At 40.2% G+C, this 18890-nt stretch overlaps 1 protein-coding gene across 2 annotated transcripts in view; it reads left to right on the top strand.

The window, feature by feature from the left end:
• Nucleotides 1–18890, top strand: part of LOC129699773 (echinoderm microtubule-associated protein-like 6) — a 197234-nt gene that overhangs the window by 86594 nt on the left and 91750 nt on the right. For both annotated transcript variants that reach the window (XM_055639846.1, XM_055639845.1), the window contains exons 15-21: nt 3329–3515; nt 4189–4294; nt 4739–4832; nt 4947–5047; nt 8191–8393; nt 10030–10141; nt 15402–15529. In XM_055639846.1, coding sequence (XP_055495821.1) covers nt 3329–3515; nt 4189–4294; nt 4739–4832; nt 4947–5047; nt 8191–8393; nt 10030–10141; nt 15402–15529 — 931 coding nt within the window. The remainder of the gene's footprint in view (nt 1–3328; nt 3516–4188; nt 4295–4738; nt 4833–4946; nt 5048–8190; nt 8394–10029; nt 10142–15401; nt 15530–18890) is intronic.

Raw genomic sequence — 18890 nt, forward strand, 5'->3', positions numbered from 1 at the left:
GACTGTATATTAGGGTATATTTTCCAATCATTGCCACCAGGAGGTATTAGGATAATGGAGGAACAATTACATTGTGTATTCTACCCACTATTTTATGTAATGGCATTCGATATTGAACAAACACAAATTAATTTATATGCACTTAGCATTTTATTTTCTACTGTTTTGTTTTCTGTTTCAGTCATCTTCCTAAAATTAAGTTATTTTCAATATAGCTGAAATAAAATAATTTGAATACAGCAGTGACATTCTAATTCTGAAACCATATTATCCTTACTGCACTTGTTTTTAAATGTTTTACCTGGTTGGTGGTATTGTATTGATTCTGCCTATCCACTTCCAACAAGCATCCAATCTATTCCCTCTTAAGGAAAGGACAAAGGGATATGGAGAGATAATTTCCTCTCCTTCCTTCTCAACTCCCACCCTTTACAAAACGGTTCCTTTCCCATGCTTTCAGGCCTGGTCATAGAGCACCAAATCAGGTCGTTTAGCCCATTACATCCGCATTGACCAGTGGGCATCCATCTGTATTAATCCCCTCTCCCAGCATTTGGCTCAAAATCGTATATTAGTGATTCAATTGCTCATCTGGACACTTCAGTGCTGCCACCAACTTTACTTCCACCACTTTCCCAAGTAGTATATTTCCAGTACTTGCCACTCTCTGGCTGAAAAACGTCCCCCTCTCCTTCTTAACCCTTTTAAATCGTTTAGCCCTTACCCTAAATAGATGTCCTTTAGTTTTATCTACCCCTGATACGGCAAATCATGTCATCTACCCTATATATTTTCCTCAGTTTTATAAGCCTCAATCATGTCCTCCCTCAACCTCCGCATTCCAGACCACACCTCTCCAGTATCTCCTCATAACTTTCTGCCAAGCAGCATCCTGGTGAATCTCCTCTGCACTTTCTCCAGCACTATCTTTCCCATAATGAGGTGAACAGAACTGCATGCACTACTTCAGCCATGGCCTAATCCAATATTTTATAAGGTTTGAGCATAACTTCTCTGTTCTTGTTTTTACTGCTTCAACTAATGAAGGCCAATATCCCATACATCACCTTATCCACATTGTCTACCTGTGCTGTTATTTTCAAAGGAGCTTGGACTTTTGGCCAAGGGTCTATTGGTCCCTCTGTTCCTCAATACTCCTTCCTCAAAAACTCTCCCTCTCATGTCCCAGCCTCATTAGTGCACCCAAAATGAATTGCTTCTCTGCTACCAGTTCTCAGGCCATTTTGCCAACATACTGATATCAACCTGCAACCTAAGATGACTCTCCACACCAATAATTCTGATAGCATTCATTTCATCTGTGAGCATGCTTGAAACTTCACATCCAAAACTTTTGCATATATTAAAAACAACCAGGGTCCTTCCTTGTCCCAGTCGCTGCTTTTCCTTTCCCTTCCTTTATCCACTTTCCATATAACCATATAACAATTACAGCACGGAAACAGGCCATCTCGGCACTACAAGTCCATGCCGAACAATTTTTTTTTTGTTCCCTTTAGTCCCACCTGCCTGCACTCATACCATAACCCTCCATTCCCTTCTCATCCATATGCCTATCCAATTTATTTTTAAATTATACCAATGAACCTGCCTCCACCACTTCCACTGGGAGCTCATTCCATACCGCCACCACTCTCTGCGTAAAGAAGTTCCCCCTCATATTACCCCTAAACTTCTGTCCCTTAATTCTGAAGTCATGTCCACTTTCCCTTCCCCTTACCCCTCTCCTCACCCCTTTCTTTTTACCCCACTCTGAAACGTCATACATTTCATGGACGAGATTCCAAAGGAATTTAATTAACAAGGAAAATGTGGTAATAACCAGAGGAAAGTAGTTCATTGTAAATGGTAAGAGAATCCAGAGGAGATTTGAGGAGAAATAATTTTGCAGGAGGGGGTGGGGGTAGGGGTGGAGAGAGGGGGGAGTGGAGAGAAGGGGGGGGAGAGGAGAAGGGGGGGGGGAGAGGAGGAGGGGAGAGGGGGGGGTGAGTGGGCTGCGAGAGCGAGCGTGTTGCGGGGCCCACGGTAAGCGGACGGCCAGGTGGGATCGGGATCACCAGCGAGGAAAAGGTGTCCCGATTCCCAGAGTCCCTGCGATCCAAGGAGGAATCGCAGGTCTCCATAAACGGCCTCTCCCAGAGAGTGTAACGGATGCCACAGCCACCTTCCCATCACGCTGTCCCGCACCCTCACCCGCGCGGTGATAACGACTGCCGCCGCCATGTTCTAGAACTTCAAGGAGCCCAACGGAGCGCGCAGCACAACCTGAGCAGCAGTTTAAAAACGCTGTGCCGAATTTAAAGAAGTAAAAATTAAGAAGCCAAGATGTATAGAAGACAGAACAGGGGTGACATGACTTGCAGCGCGAGCAGAGAAAGGCAGTCGGATCCATTGTGACGTCACCAGCGAGACCATCTCATTTATTTTCTAAGTTATTTGACATTTGTGAACATTTTCATAAATAACTCGAGAAATAATGCATGAAATTTTCAGATAAGGCGATTTTTGACATCATAAATCTCTATCGGAATATGGAACAATTTCACCGTTAGCGCGTCGTGCTTTCGAGGAGATGTGAAACGCACACGAACATTGCACACCATGCAAATACACACATCCAAGATCAGAGTTTTATAAGTATAGAGATATAAAATTCTTCAGGGATTGGACGGGCTAGATGCAGGAAAAAATGTCCCGATATTGGGAGAGTCCAGAACCAGGGGTCACAGTTTAAGAATAAGGAGTAGGCCATTTCGGACTGAGATGAAAAACGTCTTCACCCAGAGAGTTGTGAATCTGTGGAGTTCTCTGTCACAGAAGGCAGGGGAGGTCAATTCACTTGATGTTTTCAAGAGAGTTAGATTTAGCTCTTCGGGCTAAAGGAATTCAGTCTGTAGGAGGGTCTCGACCCGAAATGGCACCCATTCCTTCTTTCCAGAGATGCTGCCTGTCACGCTGAGTTACTCCAGCATTTTGTGTCTATCTTCAATTTAAACCAGCATCTGCAATTTGTTCGAACACAAGGAATTATGGTGAAAAAGCATGAACGGGGTACTGACTTTAGATGATCAGCCATGAACATATTGAATGGCAGTGCTGGCTCGAAGGACCGAATGGCCTACTCTTGCACCTATTTTTCTGTTTTTATAAATATTTAAAGGGGAAACTGCAATGGAAAAATAGATCCAATTTTTCAAAGGTATCATTGCGTTTATTATGGACAAATTTTGGCTCATATTTTCTTAAATGTAGTTTGATTATTCAGCTCTTTCAAATTGTAAGTTATTTGTTATTTTGTGTTTTTAAGCTACAGAGGATATGACTGTCGAAATAATCTCTTCTACACCCAAGCCACTGAAGTGGTCTACCATGTTGCTGCTGTTGCCATTGTTTACAACCGACAACAGCATTCGCAGCGATTCTATCTCGGACATGATGATGATATCCTCAGTCTAATCATTCATCCAGTCAAGGATTATGTGGCCACTGGGCAGGTATTTAAAAAATACTAGTCTGCAACTGGAATGGAGTAATTCAACTATTGCAGCTGGTAGTCCTATGTTAGTTTAAGCAGATTGAATTAATAAATGTTGAGATAATGGGGAATGTGGTCAGCAGTGAAGTATGTAGTTCTACTATAATAACTATGTGTGCTTTGAGCAGTTTTGTTGTATTTTGATTCGGCAACAGAATGTGTTGTTTTTAAGATGATTTTTTCAGGTACATTTTTGACATTCAGTACAGTAACCACGAAGTAAATCAGGACATAGCATGCCTTCTTGCAGTGCATTAAGTGCAATGCCCAGGTACTGCTTTTAAATCGTATTTCAGTGAGTACCTCCCACCGAATGAGTGCAAATTCAATCTTGCTGTGTCGTGGGTAAGCACCAATCAAAAAATAAGGCTGGAGAAGGCTTGGCAAAGTCTGCCTGTATTTGTATAACTCAGCTTGGCAGACTGCACAACAGTATTTCTCAGGACCCAAAGATTAAAGACGATGGTTTGCTCTATAAAAATTAAGTATACAAATATTTTGATTTCAAATCTTTGTCATTTTTCAACTTTCTGTATTTGTTGATACGTTTTGAATATTCCAATTTGTTGGTATTTGTATAATTCAATAATCAATATGGTTAGTGTTAACGTTTGCAATTTTTTTTTTGTTAGCTTGGACGGGATCCATCAATACATGTTTGGGATACTCAGACACTTAAATGTTTATCATTGCTGAAAGGACAGCACCAGCGAGGAGTATGTGCACTTGATTTTTCATGTAAGTTACCTATTAAATATCTGTTGCAAATTCTAATAATACTTAAATATTCTCAATATTGAAGAGTGGAGGATCCAAATAAAATGAATACTTCTTCCATCAGTAAATTATTTGGGGTCTTAGAGCCACAGGAAATGTGCCTGGAATTGAGGGAATGCTGCCACAATGCGGAAAGAAAACGGGGTTAGCAGCTTATCCATAGACAGCCAAATCATTTTATAGTATGGTACGGTTTATCAAAATTATTGTTCAGAACTTACGTCCTATTTTGTTTAATGGAACGGCATATGATACATTGTTTGGGCTCATTGTGACTTGTATTAAAAGAAACACTATTTCTAGCAAATTGTTTTTAGTGAAAATATGTCATTGTATCGGTGTAAAACAAAACAAAATCACTATTTTATATTTAAAACATGTTACTGATTTCCATTTGCTTTGCAGCTGATGGAAAAAGTTTGGTATCAATTGGTTTGGATGACAACCATACTATAATTATATGGGACTGGAAAAAGGGAGAAAAACTGGCAACATCAAGGTTAGCAAGTTAATTTTCTTTAACTCATTGGTAACAATAACATTTTGAAAATGATTTGATTCAGTGACTGTTTTGTATTGAAAATTCTGTTAAAAATAACTTTCATATCTTTAGGGGACATAAAGATAAGATATTTGTAGTGAAATGCAATCCTCAGCATGCCGACAAGCTTGTTACTGTTGGGATCAAACATATAAAATTTTGGCAACATGCAGGTAGGCACTCTACATTCAATTACATTGCAGAATTTAATAAGATTAAAACGTATGCCTATATTACACAATTATTATTTCCATTATAAATTTATATCAGTTTATAGTTAACTGCTGTTAATTATCGAAGTAGCTACTATCAAAGTAGTAGTGTCAAACAATAAATGGTAATTTAAAGTGCTTTATTAGTGTGTAAAATCATCATATGCTGTTAAAATGCGTGAGAATAATATTTCCACCCAATCAAAACTTTTTTTGTAGGTCACACTTTTTTATACTGTCTAAATTTGAAGCAAGAATTTAGTCACTGGACTGTGCATGTGTAAATTAATATATTCGTACAATGTGAGGGGGGACTTTTACCTGCATGTTCAGAAAGGCTAAATGGGGTTGGAATGGACTTCTCAAATAATCTCAAATATGATCTGCATCTCGATTTCCCATCTTTATACCAGCAAAGTAAATAAATGTAAGGTTGACCCTACTGCATTTTTTGGTACATCCGGACGTCGGAGCATCAACAGAAGTTTGGATGGATGGAATGGTTGATGTTTTAAAATATTTGTATAACAAATTCTTATTAAAGTATTCAGCATTGAATAATAAACATAATTAGCAGTTTGGCAAAGTGGCAACAACAACACCTCTGGGTCAGAAAGATATGGTTTGAAGCTCTGCTACAGAACTTGTGTACATACTGAAGATGAAAATTTAGTAACAGTGGGTTGTCCGAGTTTCTATTTTTGAATAAAATGTGAAATTAAGTCCATAATTGTTATAAAAGATCCAATGACACCATTCAAAGAAAAGGGGAGGGTTTACCAGTATATTCGTTAATATTTATTCTTTAACAAAATAATGATTTATTTATCTCAGCTGTATGTGGGTCCATGCTATTTACAAATTGGCTCCTGTGTGTACTTCAGAGAATATGTGCTTCAATATTAATCCACAGGATGGAAACTTTGATTAATTAAAGAGTGATTAATTCAAGCTTTTTGAAATAAAATACAAAATTCTACATTAAATGAATTGTTATATAGCTTGAGGTAATAATTGAAATCAATAATACTAAATTAATATTATGGTTGCATTTGGAAGATTCAGCTTCAAGTACAGCATCTAGCTTACCAGAAATGCCTGAGTATTAACTTTAAATGCTCCAGATTAATATACATAAATTATACTCCTGGTATTAAATTTAGATATACGATTGAGAACATCTTGGATATATTCTGTCCTTTGAAACCAAATGAAAGTTGCAATATTTACTATGCTAGATGCATATTATTTCAAGGGTCAGTTTATTATCACATGTACCAATTAAGATACAGTGAAACTCAAATTACCATACAGTCATACTCAAAAAAAGCACCAAGACATGCAACTACATAAAAGTTAACATAAACATCCACCACAGCGGGTTCCCCACATTCCTCACTATGATGGAAGGCAATAAAGTCCATCTTCTTCCTCTTTATTCTCCCACAATTGGAGCAGTCGATCTATCCATAGTCGAGGCGATCGATGCTCCTGCAGCGGGCGATTGAACCCCCCACATCAGGGCGATGGAAGTTTCTGCAACTTAGAGCTCCCGAAGTCAGTCTCTAACCAGGGACCGTGAGCTCTATGATGTTAGGTCCGTAGACTCCCACGGCTGGAGCTCCAGAAGTCGGTCTCCAGCAGAGGCCGCCAACTGCTTGATGTTAGGCCACAGTAGGGACGGAGATATGATATGGAAAAAAATCACATCTCCATCTTGGTAAGAGATTAAAAAAAGTTTCCTCAAACCACCCCCCACATAAAACAATCTAAAGAACACTAAAACATACATTTAACACATACTAAAACAACAACAAAGAAGGAAAGGATGAAGGTAGACAAAAATGCTGAAGAAACTCAGCAGGTGAGGCCGCATCTATGGAGAGAAGGGATAGGCGACGTTTCGGGTCGAGACCTTTCTTCGGACTGATGTTGGGGGGGGTGGGAAAAAGAAAGGAAGAGGCAGAGACAGTGGGCTTGTAGGAGAGCGGGGATGGGGGAAGGGAAGGAGGGAGAAAGCAAGAACTATCTGAAATTGTTCATACCGCTGGGGTGTAAACTACCTAAGCGAAATAAGAGGTGCTGTTCTTCCAATTTGCGCTGGGCCTCACTCTGGCAAAGGAGGAGGCCCAGGTCAGAAAGGTCAGATTCAGAATGGGAGGGGGAGTTAAAGTGCTGAGTCACCGTGAGATCAGGTTGATTAGTGCGAACTGAGCGGAAGTGTTGGGCGAATCGATCGCCAAACCTGCGCTTGGTCTTGTCGATGTAGAGATGATAACACCTGGAACAATGGATGCAGTAAATGAGGTTGGAGTAGGTGCAGGCGAACCTCTGCCTCACCTGGAAAGACTGCCTGGGTCCTTGGTCCGAGGTGGAAGGTGAGGACAAGGGGAACTGCGGGATATAGAGGAGACCCTGGTGAGAGCCTCATCTATAATAGAAGAGGGGAACCCTCGTTCCCTAAAGAATGAGGACATCTCTGATGTCCTGGTCTGGAACACCTCATCCTGGGTGCAGATGCAGCATAGATGGTGGAATTGGGAGTAGGGGATAAAGTCTTTACAGGAAGCGGGGTGGGCAGGAGTGTAGTCCAGAGAACCATGGGAGTGTGTGGGTTTTTGTAGTAGATGTTACCTGCGATGGAGATGGTGATATCTAGAAACGGTAGGGAGATGTTGAAAATGGTCCAGGTGAATTTGAGTGCCGAATAGAAATTAGTGGTGAAATGGATGAAGTCAGTGAGCTCTGCATAGGTGCATGAGGTAGCACCAATGCAGTCATCAATGTAAGGACATACAGACTTGGCGAGGCACCACCTAGTGGTCAACTAGATTTTGAACTAGATATGTTAACTGCCTTTCCTTCACATTAGTAATTATTCTGGCAATTCTAAGCTAGGTAGTGTACACACCAATTAATATTTAATCAGAATTTGATCTTAACAGTTTGTTAACACTGTAACGGTTAGTCAGTTTAGACCACAATTTTACTGAATAGTATTATATATACATTTGGCAGAATGGCACTAGTATTTCATGGCAAAACATTTCTGAAACTTTTATAACGTTTATTATAATTTAACAAACAATGATCTCATATTTTAGGTGGTGGCCTTACTTCTAAACGGGGAATATTTGGTAACATGGGGAAATTGGAGACAATGATGTGTGTGGCATATGGTCGAATGGAAGACATGATTTTCTCTGGAGCTGCAAGTGGAGATATTTACATCTGGAAAAATAACCTTCTACTCAAGACCGTCAAAGCCCACGATGGGCCTATATTTGCTTTACATGCCTTGGATAAGGTGCCCTGATTTATGTGTTATGATCAATTCTGGTACTTTTTTTGAGTGAAATATAATCTACAATGGGAGACACTTTTATTGTTAGTTTTAGCAAGAGTGGGGGGAAAAAGCCGGCGAATCAGCTTTCACTGATATCACTGGAAAGGAATAATGGACATGGACAGGAAATTCACCTTTTTCGGTTTTCACCAAAAACTAAAGTAAAATTTGGTGACTAGGTGGAATTGTTAATTGAAAATCTGATTACACAATGTTGCATTCTTAAATTAAATACAGTTGTAATCAATATTTTTGTCACTAAACTTATTTCAAAGCTGTAAATGTATGTATCATTTAGAGAATACTATGAATATGAACTAATTTATTTAAATATTCAGTAAACATTGCAACTTCTATAAACTTTGTTGAAAAGGACCTCTGAATTTGGTACGATCATTACTGAGAGATTATCTTCTAATGTGTGATATTGCTTAAACTAGTTTATCGCAATCTGTCAAGTAACAAATAATTGCTAATATAAACTAGCTGACCTGAGATTAATTGCCAAGCAACTTTAAGCAAATGAATCTAAATATTATTTGGACAATCTTTATTTAAAATACAAACTTGAAGTGAAGAAAGAACTATTCCAAAATGTTTATTTGTCTATACTATACAGATGATTAATTGAGTTGCTTTTGTTTTTCATTTTCAAAGAAGGCATTCAAATGATGATTCTGTAGATATGACTAATTCAACTAATATAAAATTAGGAAATAAAATTATGAGGATACTGTCATAAACCAGTGTTACTTATGAGGCAATTATTTTCCTTTTGTCACCTTCCACTGAAGACTTCAGAATTTATTTCCGATGTCATTAAACTAATCTTAAAAACAGGTTGTTGAAATGACTGAGACCAAATTAAAAGGATATGATTGTGAGGTGGATTGAATTTCCACTTAGAGTTATCTGTTTTACCTCCAACAAATGATGCGAAGGTATTGAATGGCGGATTGAGAGCTGGACAGTTTCATGTGAAGAATTTGCTAATTGCCACATTTCAAATTGAGACTACTGCTTTACAGTTTGTGCTATTACAGGGTTCGCAAATATTAATTTATCATGCCGTAGGCCTCAGGTTGCACATGTTTATGAAGCAGCTTTTGATATCCATTTTGTTAATTAATTTCAGAAATCATGGCTTTGAATGTACAATTTCTATTAATATTTAAAGGCCTTTGTTCAGTCGCCAGTTAGCTTATTTGGTTTGTTGGTGTGTTTTGTCTATCAGTTTGACTGCAAAGTGTGACCGTACATTTTATAAACATAATATGATTTGATTGGGGATTTTTTTTGGTTGAAAGTCTTCTGGCAAATATCTCACTAGTTTCATTTGGTTTGGCACCCACACTCACTGTGACTGAAGGTGTCTAAGAAATATTTGTTTTGATAAATAGAAGCATTTAATTTAATACCTGCCACATATTTTTCTTTGCTTAACATTTATCTTTCTTTGCTTAACATTTATCAATGCCAAGTAAACATGAGAAACAATAAAGAATTATTTTCTATAAGTAATGAATCACTTAAAATAATTCGTACAATGTGAAAATTTATTGTTATTGCTCTTAATCATGATAACTTTTTTTGATAGGGATTTGTAACGGGTGGCAAAGATGGTATTGTTGAACTCTGGGATGATATATTTGAAAGGTGTTTAAAGACATATGCTATCAAGAGAGCAGCCCTATCATCCAGCTCGAAAGGTATGACAACATTGTAACTAAGTGCGCTTTTCTAATATATACATATTGAAGTTAATTTATTTCTGTTATGGGGAGAGCAAATCTAAATCCTGACATTCTTAGACCTTTAGGGAGAGACATAGATGCATGTTAAGCTGGATGAGCAGAACATAGATTTGTCAGGTCTCTAAAGCACTTTAAGTAAACAGATATGCTGGTGGGAACACTGTTACCTCTTTTGCCAAACATCTTGTATTGTTTTATCACAAAATACTGTGACTAGTGAGATAAAGTCAGCAATCAGATATCGGATAGTTGTATTTGTATTTGTATTTTAATGACCACACAGCCAGGCTGGTGGAATTTGTTATCAGTACAGCTCGGTACAGGTTCCAACATTTCATCAAACATTAAACATATAGCATAGATATACATACAAACAGACGCATTACATAATACATAAGGGCCATGCTTATTCTTATTCCTCACCGTACAGAGTTTAAAATGTTAATTGCAGTGGGAATGAAACTGTTTTTGAAGCGGTTTGTTTTGGAGGCAATTGTCCTGTAGCGCCTCCCAGAGGGCAGTAGCTGAAAGGCATAGTATGCAGGGTGAGTAGGATCAGACATGATCTTGCGGGCTCTGTAATGTCCGTTTGTGGTAAAGTGATTCAAGGGATGGTAGGGGTAAGTCAATAATTTTAGATGCTCTGTTGATGATGCGCTGTAATTTCTTCCGGGAGAGTCAGTCGAGACTGCCGAACCAGACTGTGATGGATGAAGTGAGGATGCTTTCGATGATGGCTGTATAGAAGCGGAGCATGAGATGAGACCTTGCTCTGAACTTCCTGAGCTGTCGGAGATGGAAAAGTCTTTGCTGGGCTTTTCCATAGATGTGGTCTGCGTTTGTCCTCCATTTGAGGTTGTTGCTGATGTGGGTTCCAAGGAGTTTGAAAGTGTCAGTGATGGAGATGGATTCACCTTTAATTTGAGCACAGGAGTTTTGGGGGATGGCTGGCGTCTTGGGTCGATGATGAGTTATTTTGTTTTTGATGAGTTGAGTAAGAGATCATGGTCTGTGCACCAGGTCACTGCTTGGTTGACCTGTGCACGGTATTCAGTTTCTTGGTTGTTGGTGATGAATCCAATGATGGTTGAGTCGTCCGCGTACTTGTACAGGTTGACGGAGCTGTGGTGGGATGTGAGCTGGTTTGTGTAAAGGGAGAATAGCCAGGGTGAAAGAACACAGCCTTGGGGTGTGCCTGTACTGAGGAACAGAGGGGAGGATGTGTTATTGTTGATCCTCACCCTTTGTTGCCTGTTCCAGAGAAAGCTGTGAATCCAGTGACAGATGCATGGGTCAATGTTCATGTCCAGTAATTTATTGAACAGTTTGGCCAGGTTTATTGTATTGAATGCGGAGCTGAAATCCATGAACAGGATGCGGGCATATGTGTTTACGGACTCCAGGTGGTGCAGAATGTGATGAGTTGCTAAGTTGACGGTGTCCTCAGCTGACCTGTTGGCTCTGTATGCAAATTGGTATGGGTCCATGAGTGGGGCGGTGACAGTTTTCAGGTGATTTAGTATGATGCGCTCAAATGATTTCATGACTGCCGATGTCAAGGCAATGGGTCTATAGTCATTGAGGCAGGAGATGGTCTTGGTCTTGGGAACCGGGATGATAATGGATTCTTTGAAGCAATTGGGTACTGAGCTTTGACAGAGGGAGGTGTTGAAGATGTTGGTAAAAACCCCAGCCAGTTCCGCAGCGCAGTGGTGGAGAACGGAGGGACTAATGTTATCTGGGCCGGGGGCTTTATTCGTCTTTAGTCCCCTGAAGATGCTCCTCACCTCCTCCTCGTAGATGGTGAAAGGGGCGGGAGGGAGGGGGTCGGGGGGAGATGGTGGTGGAGCCGGTGCCTGCTCAAACCTCCCATAGAAAAAGTTGAGTGTATCAGGAAGCTGATTGTCGCTGTCAGGTGTGGGGGTTGGTTTCTTTTTGTAGTTCGTCATGTTTTGGAGTGTTTTGGAGTTGTACTTGTTTTGGAGTTGTACTTTTTTTGCAGTCAATGGAAGGTAATGGGGCACCTGCATAATTTTAAACATGGTATTTTTTTTTGTGCCATTACATTGGGACACGCTTTCATCCCCAGGCTGTTCTGTAACAGCCGTAAATCACTGTTACAGAATTTTTGGCTATTGTCAGGGTTCTTATTCAGGAACATCTTAAATATAATTGGTTATGTTTCTTCCATAGAAGTAAACCTATTTCTGAAATTGAGGCATGGTCAAGTCCAGTCAAGGTTAGTAGCAGGCATCTCTCTGTATTTCCATTGGTCTGCAATCAATAGATGAAGGAAATGGAGGAAATAACATTAGTATTTGATAGCGGCTTTGATGTAAACAGATCGGTCAAGATCGTATTGAATAACAGAGCAGGCATGAGGAGCTGAATGGCTTATCATGGTTCTATTTTGAGTTCTTATCCATGCATCTTACAAAGTTGTCTCATTGAGTAGCAGAACCTCAGGAGGATAAATTACATTCAGGTGGGCAGAAAGTCCGTCATGTGCAAAAGGTCCAGCCACAACTACAGAGACAGAGCAAAACTGCAGTGCCTGTTGAAGTAAATTTGTATTGGCCTTAAATTACTTTGCCTGGTTCTATGTGATGATACGCGTGTAGATAACACACCTTGCAATCCATCAATCTGTCTAAGGATCTATATTCAAAGAGATGTGAGTTATACCTTCCTCAGAGAGGCAATCTTAATGAGAGATGATGAGAACGTTTCTCCATGGTGCAGGAGCTACAAATTGCACCCATGTTCTCTTGAAGACTCCCAACAACAATAGAGGGAAGGGATTCTCGTCAAATCATCTCGTATCCAGTTAAGCTGCTTGGTTTCCCTAAGTACCATAAGGCAACTGTGATTGATTTATTCTCAGCTAATATGGTATGCCTTTAATTATTCCATCACCACACCAAACTAGTAGCTGGCTACTAGAAAACAAGAGCTATGATACGATAGAACTTTATTTATTCCAGGAGGGAAATTGATCTGCCAACAGTCATAAAATACATGAAACATAATGTGACGAATGGAAAGGAGTGGGGATGTGCAAAGATTTGGGTGGGGGAAGGAAGTCAGTCAGTCTACCCCACGACAGAAGGGGGAGGAGTTGTACAGTTTGATAGCCACAGGAAAGAAGGATCACCTGTAGCGTTCTTTACTGCATCTTGGTTGAAACAGTCTGTTGCTGAAGTTACTTCTCAGGTTGACCAATGTGTCATGGGGGGAGTGAGCTGTATTGTCCAAGATGCTGTGCAGTTTGAGGAGCATCATCCCCTCCAAGACCATCTCCCATGACTCCAACTCCCTCCCCTGGATGGAGCCAGCCTTCCTGATGAGTTTGTTGATCCTATTGGCATCCGCGGCCTTTGCCTTGCTGTCCCAACACACAACAGTGAAGAGGATGGCACTCGCTACCACCCATTGGTAGAACGTCTGCAGCATCTTCTGACATTGAAGGAGCAGAGCCTTCTCAAAAAGTACAGCCTGCTCTGTCCCTTCTTGTACAGGGCCTTGGCGTTCCTGGACCAGTCCAGTTTACTGTCCAGGTACATTACAAGGTATTTGTACTCCCTGGTAAACTGCACATCCACACCATTGATGGAGACGGGGGACAGGGGTGTTCTTCTCCTCCTAAAGTCCACCACTAACTCCTTAGCGGCGTTGAGCTGCAGGTGATTCAGCCCATGCCAACCTCTGCATTCAGCTTCTCTCCCCTCACTGATGCAGCCCACAATTGCAAAGTCATGTGAAAACATTGCCCCCTAGCTGTGCAGGCCGCAAGATGTTAAAAGCACTGGAGAAGTTTAAAAAAAGCTTCCCGGCTTATCCAGGTGATCATAGGAACGATGGAGCAGGTGGATGATGGCGTCCACAAACCCCATTTTTGTTTGGTACGCGAACTGCAGGAGGTCCAGGTAGGGTTTAACCAGGGGTCACAGGTGAGTGAGCACCAAGCTCTCCAGGGACTTCATAATGTGTGAATTCAGTGCCACAATATTTCCTCCTCAAGTTCCATGGGGATTTCTGATGTAACTCTGGTGAAGCCAGCTAGTCGGGGAGGTTGGAGCTCCACTGGTGTAGACAACAAAGAGACAAGCTCCTAGTTGTTGCAGTTCAGAGGCAGAGACACTGAAAAAGTATCGCCCCAAAGCAGAAAGCGATACTGTAAGAAGTTTCCCCCACCAGAACATGGTGCAATAAACTAACTAACTAACCAAAAAAAAATAAAAATAAATGGGAATCTCTAATGTTGTGGCTATTGACAACACCAAGCCACCCGGGAAACTCAGCAAAGTGGGTGTAAAATAAGGGGTACACCTCCAACAGATTAATCAAAACTGAACATATATTAACTGTCACAAAGTGGCATTTCCACTTGCTACATACATTAGAAGATGTTACTGTATGTTCAGAAAGGGTCTCCAGATTTTTTAATATGTGTGTAGCCTGTTGGCATAATTGGCAAGGCTAGCGTTTTCTGTCCGTAATTGCCCTTAAAAACTGCTGAAGAAATTCCACAGATTGAACGGCATCTGTTGGGGGAAATGGCGTTGTCGACGTTTTGGGTCATAGGCCTGCATCAGTCTCTCGTGTCTCCACAAAATCAAGCAAAGATATTAAAATGTTAAAAGTAAAGATCATATCTGAATGTGTAACAAGTTAGATAAACAAGTGGCATTAATAGAGAAAATTGGGTTTGATATAATTGTTGTTATAGAGTTGTCACATGATGCGAAATGGCATGGATGGCAATAAGACATGATGAGGAGAAACAACATGAGCGGTTGACAAATGGGGAGTCTGCAAGACTGCTGTTAGTCACTGATGTTTAGAATAACAAGATGTACCTTCATTGAAATCTTTGTAACTCTCCAATGTGAGAGCTGTGAATATTCAGTTTGGTTATATTCCATGTTTTATTGCAATAGTTGTGATTGTAGATGTAAAGCAGATGAAGAATAGTTCTCTGATCTTGACCATTTTGTGATCTTATTCAATATCATAAAATAGATAGTGACTCAAACTAGAACTATAGGAATAGAAACAATTGAGACAATACTGGAAAAAAACCTTTGCGGAAAGAAATTATAAATTAAATGGGAAATGAGCGAAGAACCAGGGGCAGAATGGAATGAGATACAGAGGATCTAGGCAAATGAGTACTAGTTTTGCTAAAATTTGTGATTATATGCTATTTCTACAGGTTTACTTTTAGAAGACAATCCTTCATTGCGTGCCATTACATTGGGTCATGGGCATATACTTGTTGGAACCAAGAATGGTGAAATACTTGAAATAGATAAAAGCGGAGCCATGACTCTGTTAGTTCAGGTATTTATTTCTTTAAAGAGTATGCTATACTAAGGTCATTGGTCTGACACAATTTTTCAGTACATTTAGGTCAATTTCTCAGTAGGAGTTAAGCAATTTCCACAATAAAATTGGTATTCAATGTATGGTTCGACACTATATTCCACTCAATGCATTTGTGTGCCAAATGTCTTCTTCTCCACGCTGTCCACCTAACTTGCTGCTTTTGAACTCTGCGCCTCCTCCCCGAGATTCTCCCTGTTCTACTACACTCTACAGCGCTCTACTGTGTAAATCCTCCTCTGGTTTGACATAACAAATTGCAACACCTCACACATGTCAGAATTAAATTACTTAGCCTACCTTCCTAACTGATCTAGATCTTTTTTAAACTTAGATAACTTTCCACACTCAACTGTACCACCATTTTTGGTGGCATCAGTAAATGTAAAAAACAATGTTACCACATTGTCATTCAAATCGCTAATGTATATAACAAACAGCTGAATCCAAGGTGAGCTTAGTTTAGTTTAGAGATACAGCGCGGAAACTGGCCCATCGGCCCACTGAGTCCACGCTGACAGCGATCCTGGCACATTAATGCTATAATGGCAGTTTTTATACGTTCTCAAAGTCCAACTTCGATAGCCATTACTCCTCGGGGATGTGGTGGAGATATAGTTTACGCACTCACCGCACTCTAAAGATAGCAAAAATGTATCTTCCAAATGCTGTTTCTTGATTATTTGGTCTTTTATTACACCTGTGACCCCGATGTAGACACAATCCTCTACGCACAAAACAAAGAAATAATTCATAACTTTTTGTTCTTATTAACTGTTTCTTCTTCATACAATACAGTCATGACCGTGCGATTGTTACTGTGTGGTAAAATACTGTTTTCTCACCATCCCCCGAGACTAAACTGAACTCCCAATCTATGAGTCTGTGCTAGTCTTCTCTGATGTAGACACACCCCTCTATGTATCAAATCCCACCTTCCAACGTACAGACAGATAAAAACGAGAAATATTAAACTTAGTTATAATATACTAACTTAAGCTTAAATGGCTCCTACAAATGCTATCCTACACACATTAGGGCCAATTACAAGTATACCAAGCCAATCAACGTACTGTACATCTTTGGAGTGTGGGAGGAAACCGGGGATCCTGGTGAAAACCCACGCAGATCACGGGGCAAACGTTCAAACTTTGTCCAGACAATCACCCGTAGTCATGATCAAACCCTGGTCTTTGGCACTGTAAGGCAGCAACTCTACACAGCTACCACTCTCTGAGTAAAGACGTTTCCCCTCATGTTACCCCTAAACCCCTCATGTTACCCCTAAATTTCTGTCCCTTAATTCTCAAGTCATGTCCTCTTGTTTGAATCTTCCCTACTCTCAATGGGAAAAGCTTATCCACGTCTACTCTGTCTATCCCTCTTATCATTTTAAAGACCTCTATCAAGTCCCCCCTTAACCTTCTTGGCTCCAAAGAATAAAGACCTAACTTGTTCAACCTTTCTCTGTAACTTAGTTGCTGAAACCCAGGCAACATTCTAGTAAATCTCCTCTGTACTCTCTCTATTTTGTTGACATCCTTCCTATAATTAGGCAACCAAAATTGAAAACCATACTCCAGAATTGGCCTCACCAATGCCTTGTACAATTTGAACATTACATCCCAACTTCTATACTCAATGCTCTGATTTATAAAGGCCAGCACACCAAAAGCTTTCTTTACCATCCTATCTACATGAGATTCCACCTTCAGGGAACTATGCACAGTTATTCCTAGATCCCTCTGTTCAACTGCATTCCTCAATTCGCTACCATTTACCATGTACGTCCTATTTTGATTTGTCCTGCCAAGATGTAGCACCTCACACTTATCAGCATTAAACTCCATCTGCCATCTTTCAGCCCACTCTTCCAAATGGCCTAAATCTCTCTGTAGACTTTGAAAATCAACTTCATTATCCACAACACCACCTATCTTAGTATCATCTGCATACTTACTAATCCAATTTACCACACCATCATCCAGATCATTGATGTACATGACAAACAACAGTGGACCCAACACAGACCCCTGAGGCACCCCACTAGTCACCGGCCTCCAACCTGACAAACAGCCATCCACCATTACTCACTGGCATCTCCCATTCAGCCAATGTTGAATCCATCTTGCTACTCCATCATTAATACCCATCAATTGAACCTTCTTAAGCAACCTTCCATGAGGAACCTCGTCAAAGGCCCTACTGAAGTCCATATAGACAACATCCACTGCTTTACCTTCATCGATTTCCCCAGTAACTTCTTCAAAAAATTTAAGAAGATTAGTCAAACATGACCTTCCAGGCACAAATCCATGTTGACTGTTCCTAATCAGACCCCGTTTATCCAGATGCTTATATATATTATCTCTAAGTATCCTTTCCATTAATTTACCCACCACTGACGTCAAACTAACAGGTCTATAATTGCTATGTTTACTCTTAGAACCCTTTTTAAACAATGGAACAACATGCGCAGTACGCCAATCCTCCAGCACTATTCCCGTTTCTAATGACATTTGAAATATTTTCTGTCATAGCCCCTGCTATTTCTACACTAACTTCCCTCAATGTCCTAGGGAATATCCTGTCAGGACCTGGAGACTTATCCACTTTTATATTTTTCAAAAGTGTCAGTAAAAATGAAATGAAAATGAAATGATTCAATTTATTGTCATTGTCAGTGTACAGTACAGAGACAACGAAATGCATTTTTAGCATCTCCCTTGAAAGGGAGACACAGGGCGTCGCGGTGTGCCCGCGCCTGCCGCCGTAACATTCCAGTACTTCCTCTTCTTTGAATCTCATAGTTTCCATAGCTACTCTACTTGTTTCCCTCACCTCACATAATTCAATATCCTTCTCCTTGGTGAATAGCGAAGAAAATAAATTGTTCAATATCTCCCCCATTGTCATCTTCTCCTAGCTAACAATGATCTATTCTATGTTTTCCTTGAGCTTCATCCCCTTTGATGTCTTCTTGTCACACTATACCCTTACTTATTTCTGTGTCTCCCTCTCCCCTGACTCTCAATTTGAAGAAGGTCTCGACCCAAAACATCATCCATTCCTTTTATCCAGAGATGCTGCCTGTCCCATTGAGTTACTCGAGCATTTTGAGTCTCTGTGAGTTTGGCTCCTTTTTTTCCTTTCCTTTGGTAAAGCCTGGCTTCCTGGGTATGTAAGAGCAAGACATACTGTAAAATAGACAAAAAAGCATAATCTGCTTCTAATTGCCACATTCACACGTTTTGTCCTACCCTATCAGAAATATTCCATTTGTTCTGCCTATTCCTCCTTTCACCATCTCTGCAACTTA

Source organism: Leucoraja erinacea, chromosome 8, assembly GCF_028641065.1.
Source record: "Leucoraja erinacea ecotype New England chromosome 8, Leri_hhj_1, whole genome shotgun sequence".
Lineage (NCBI taxonomy): Eukaryota > Metazoa > Chordata > Chondrichthyes > Rajiformes > Rajidae > Leucoraja > Leucoraja erinaceus.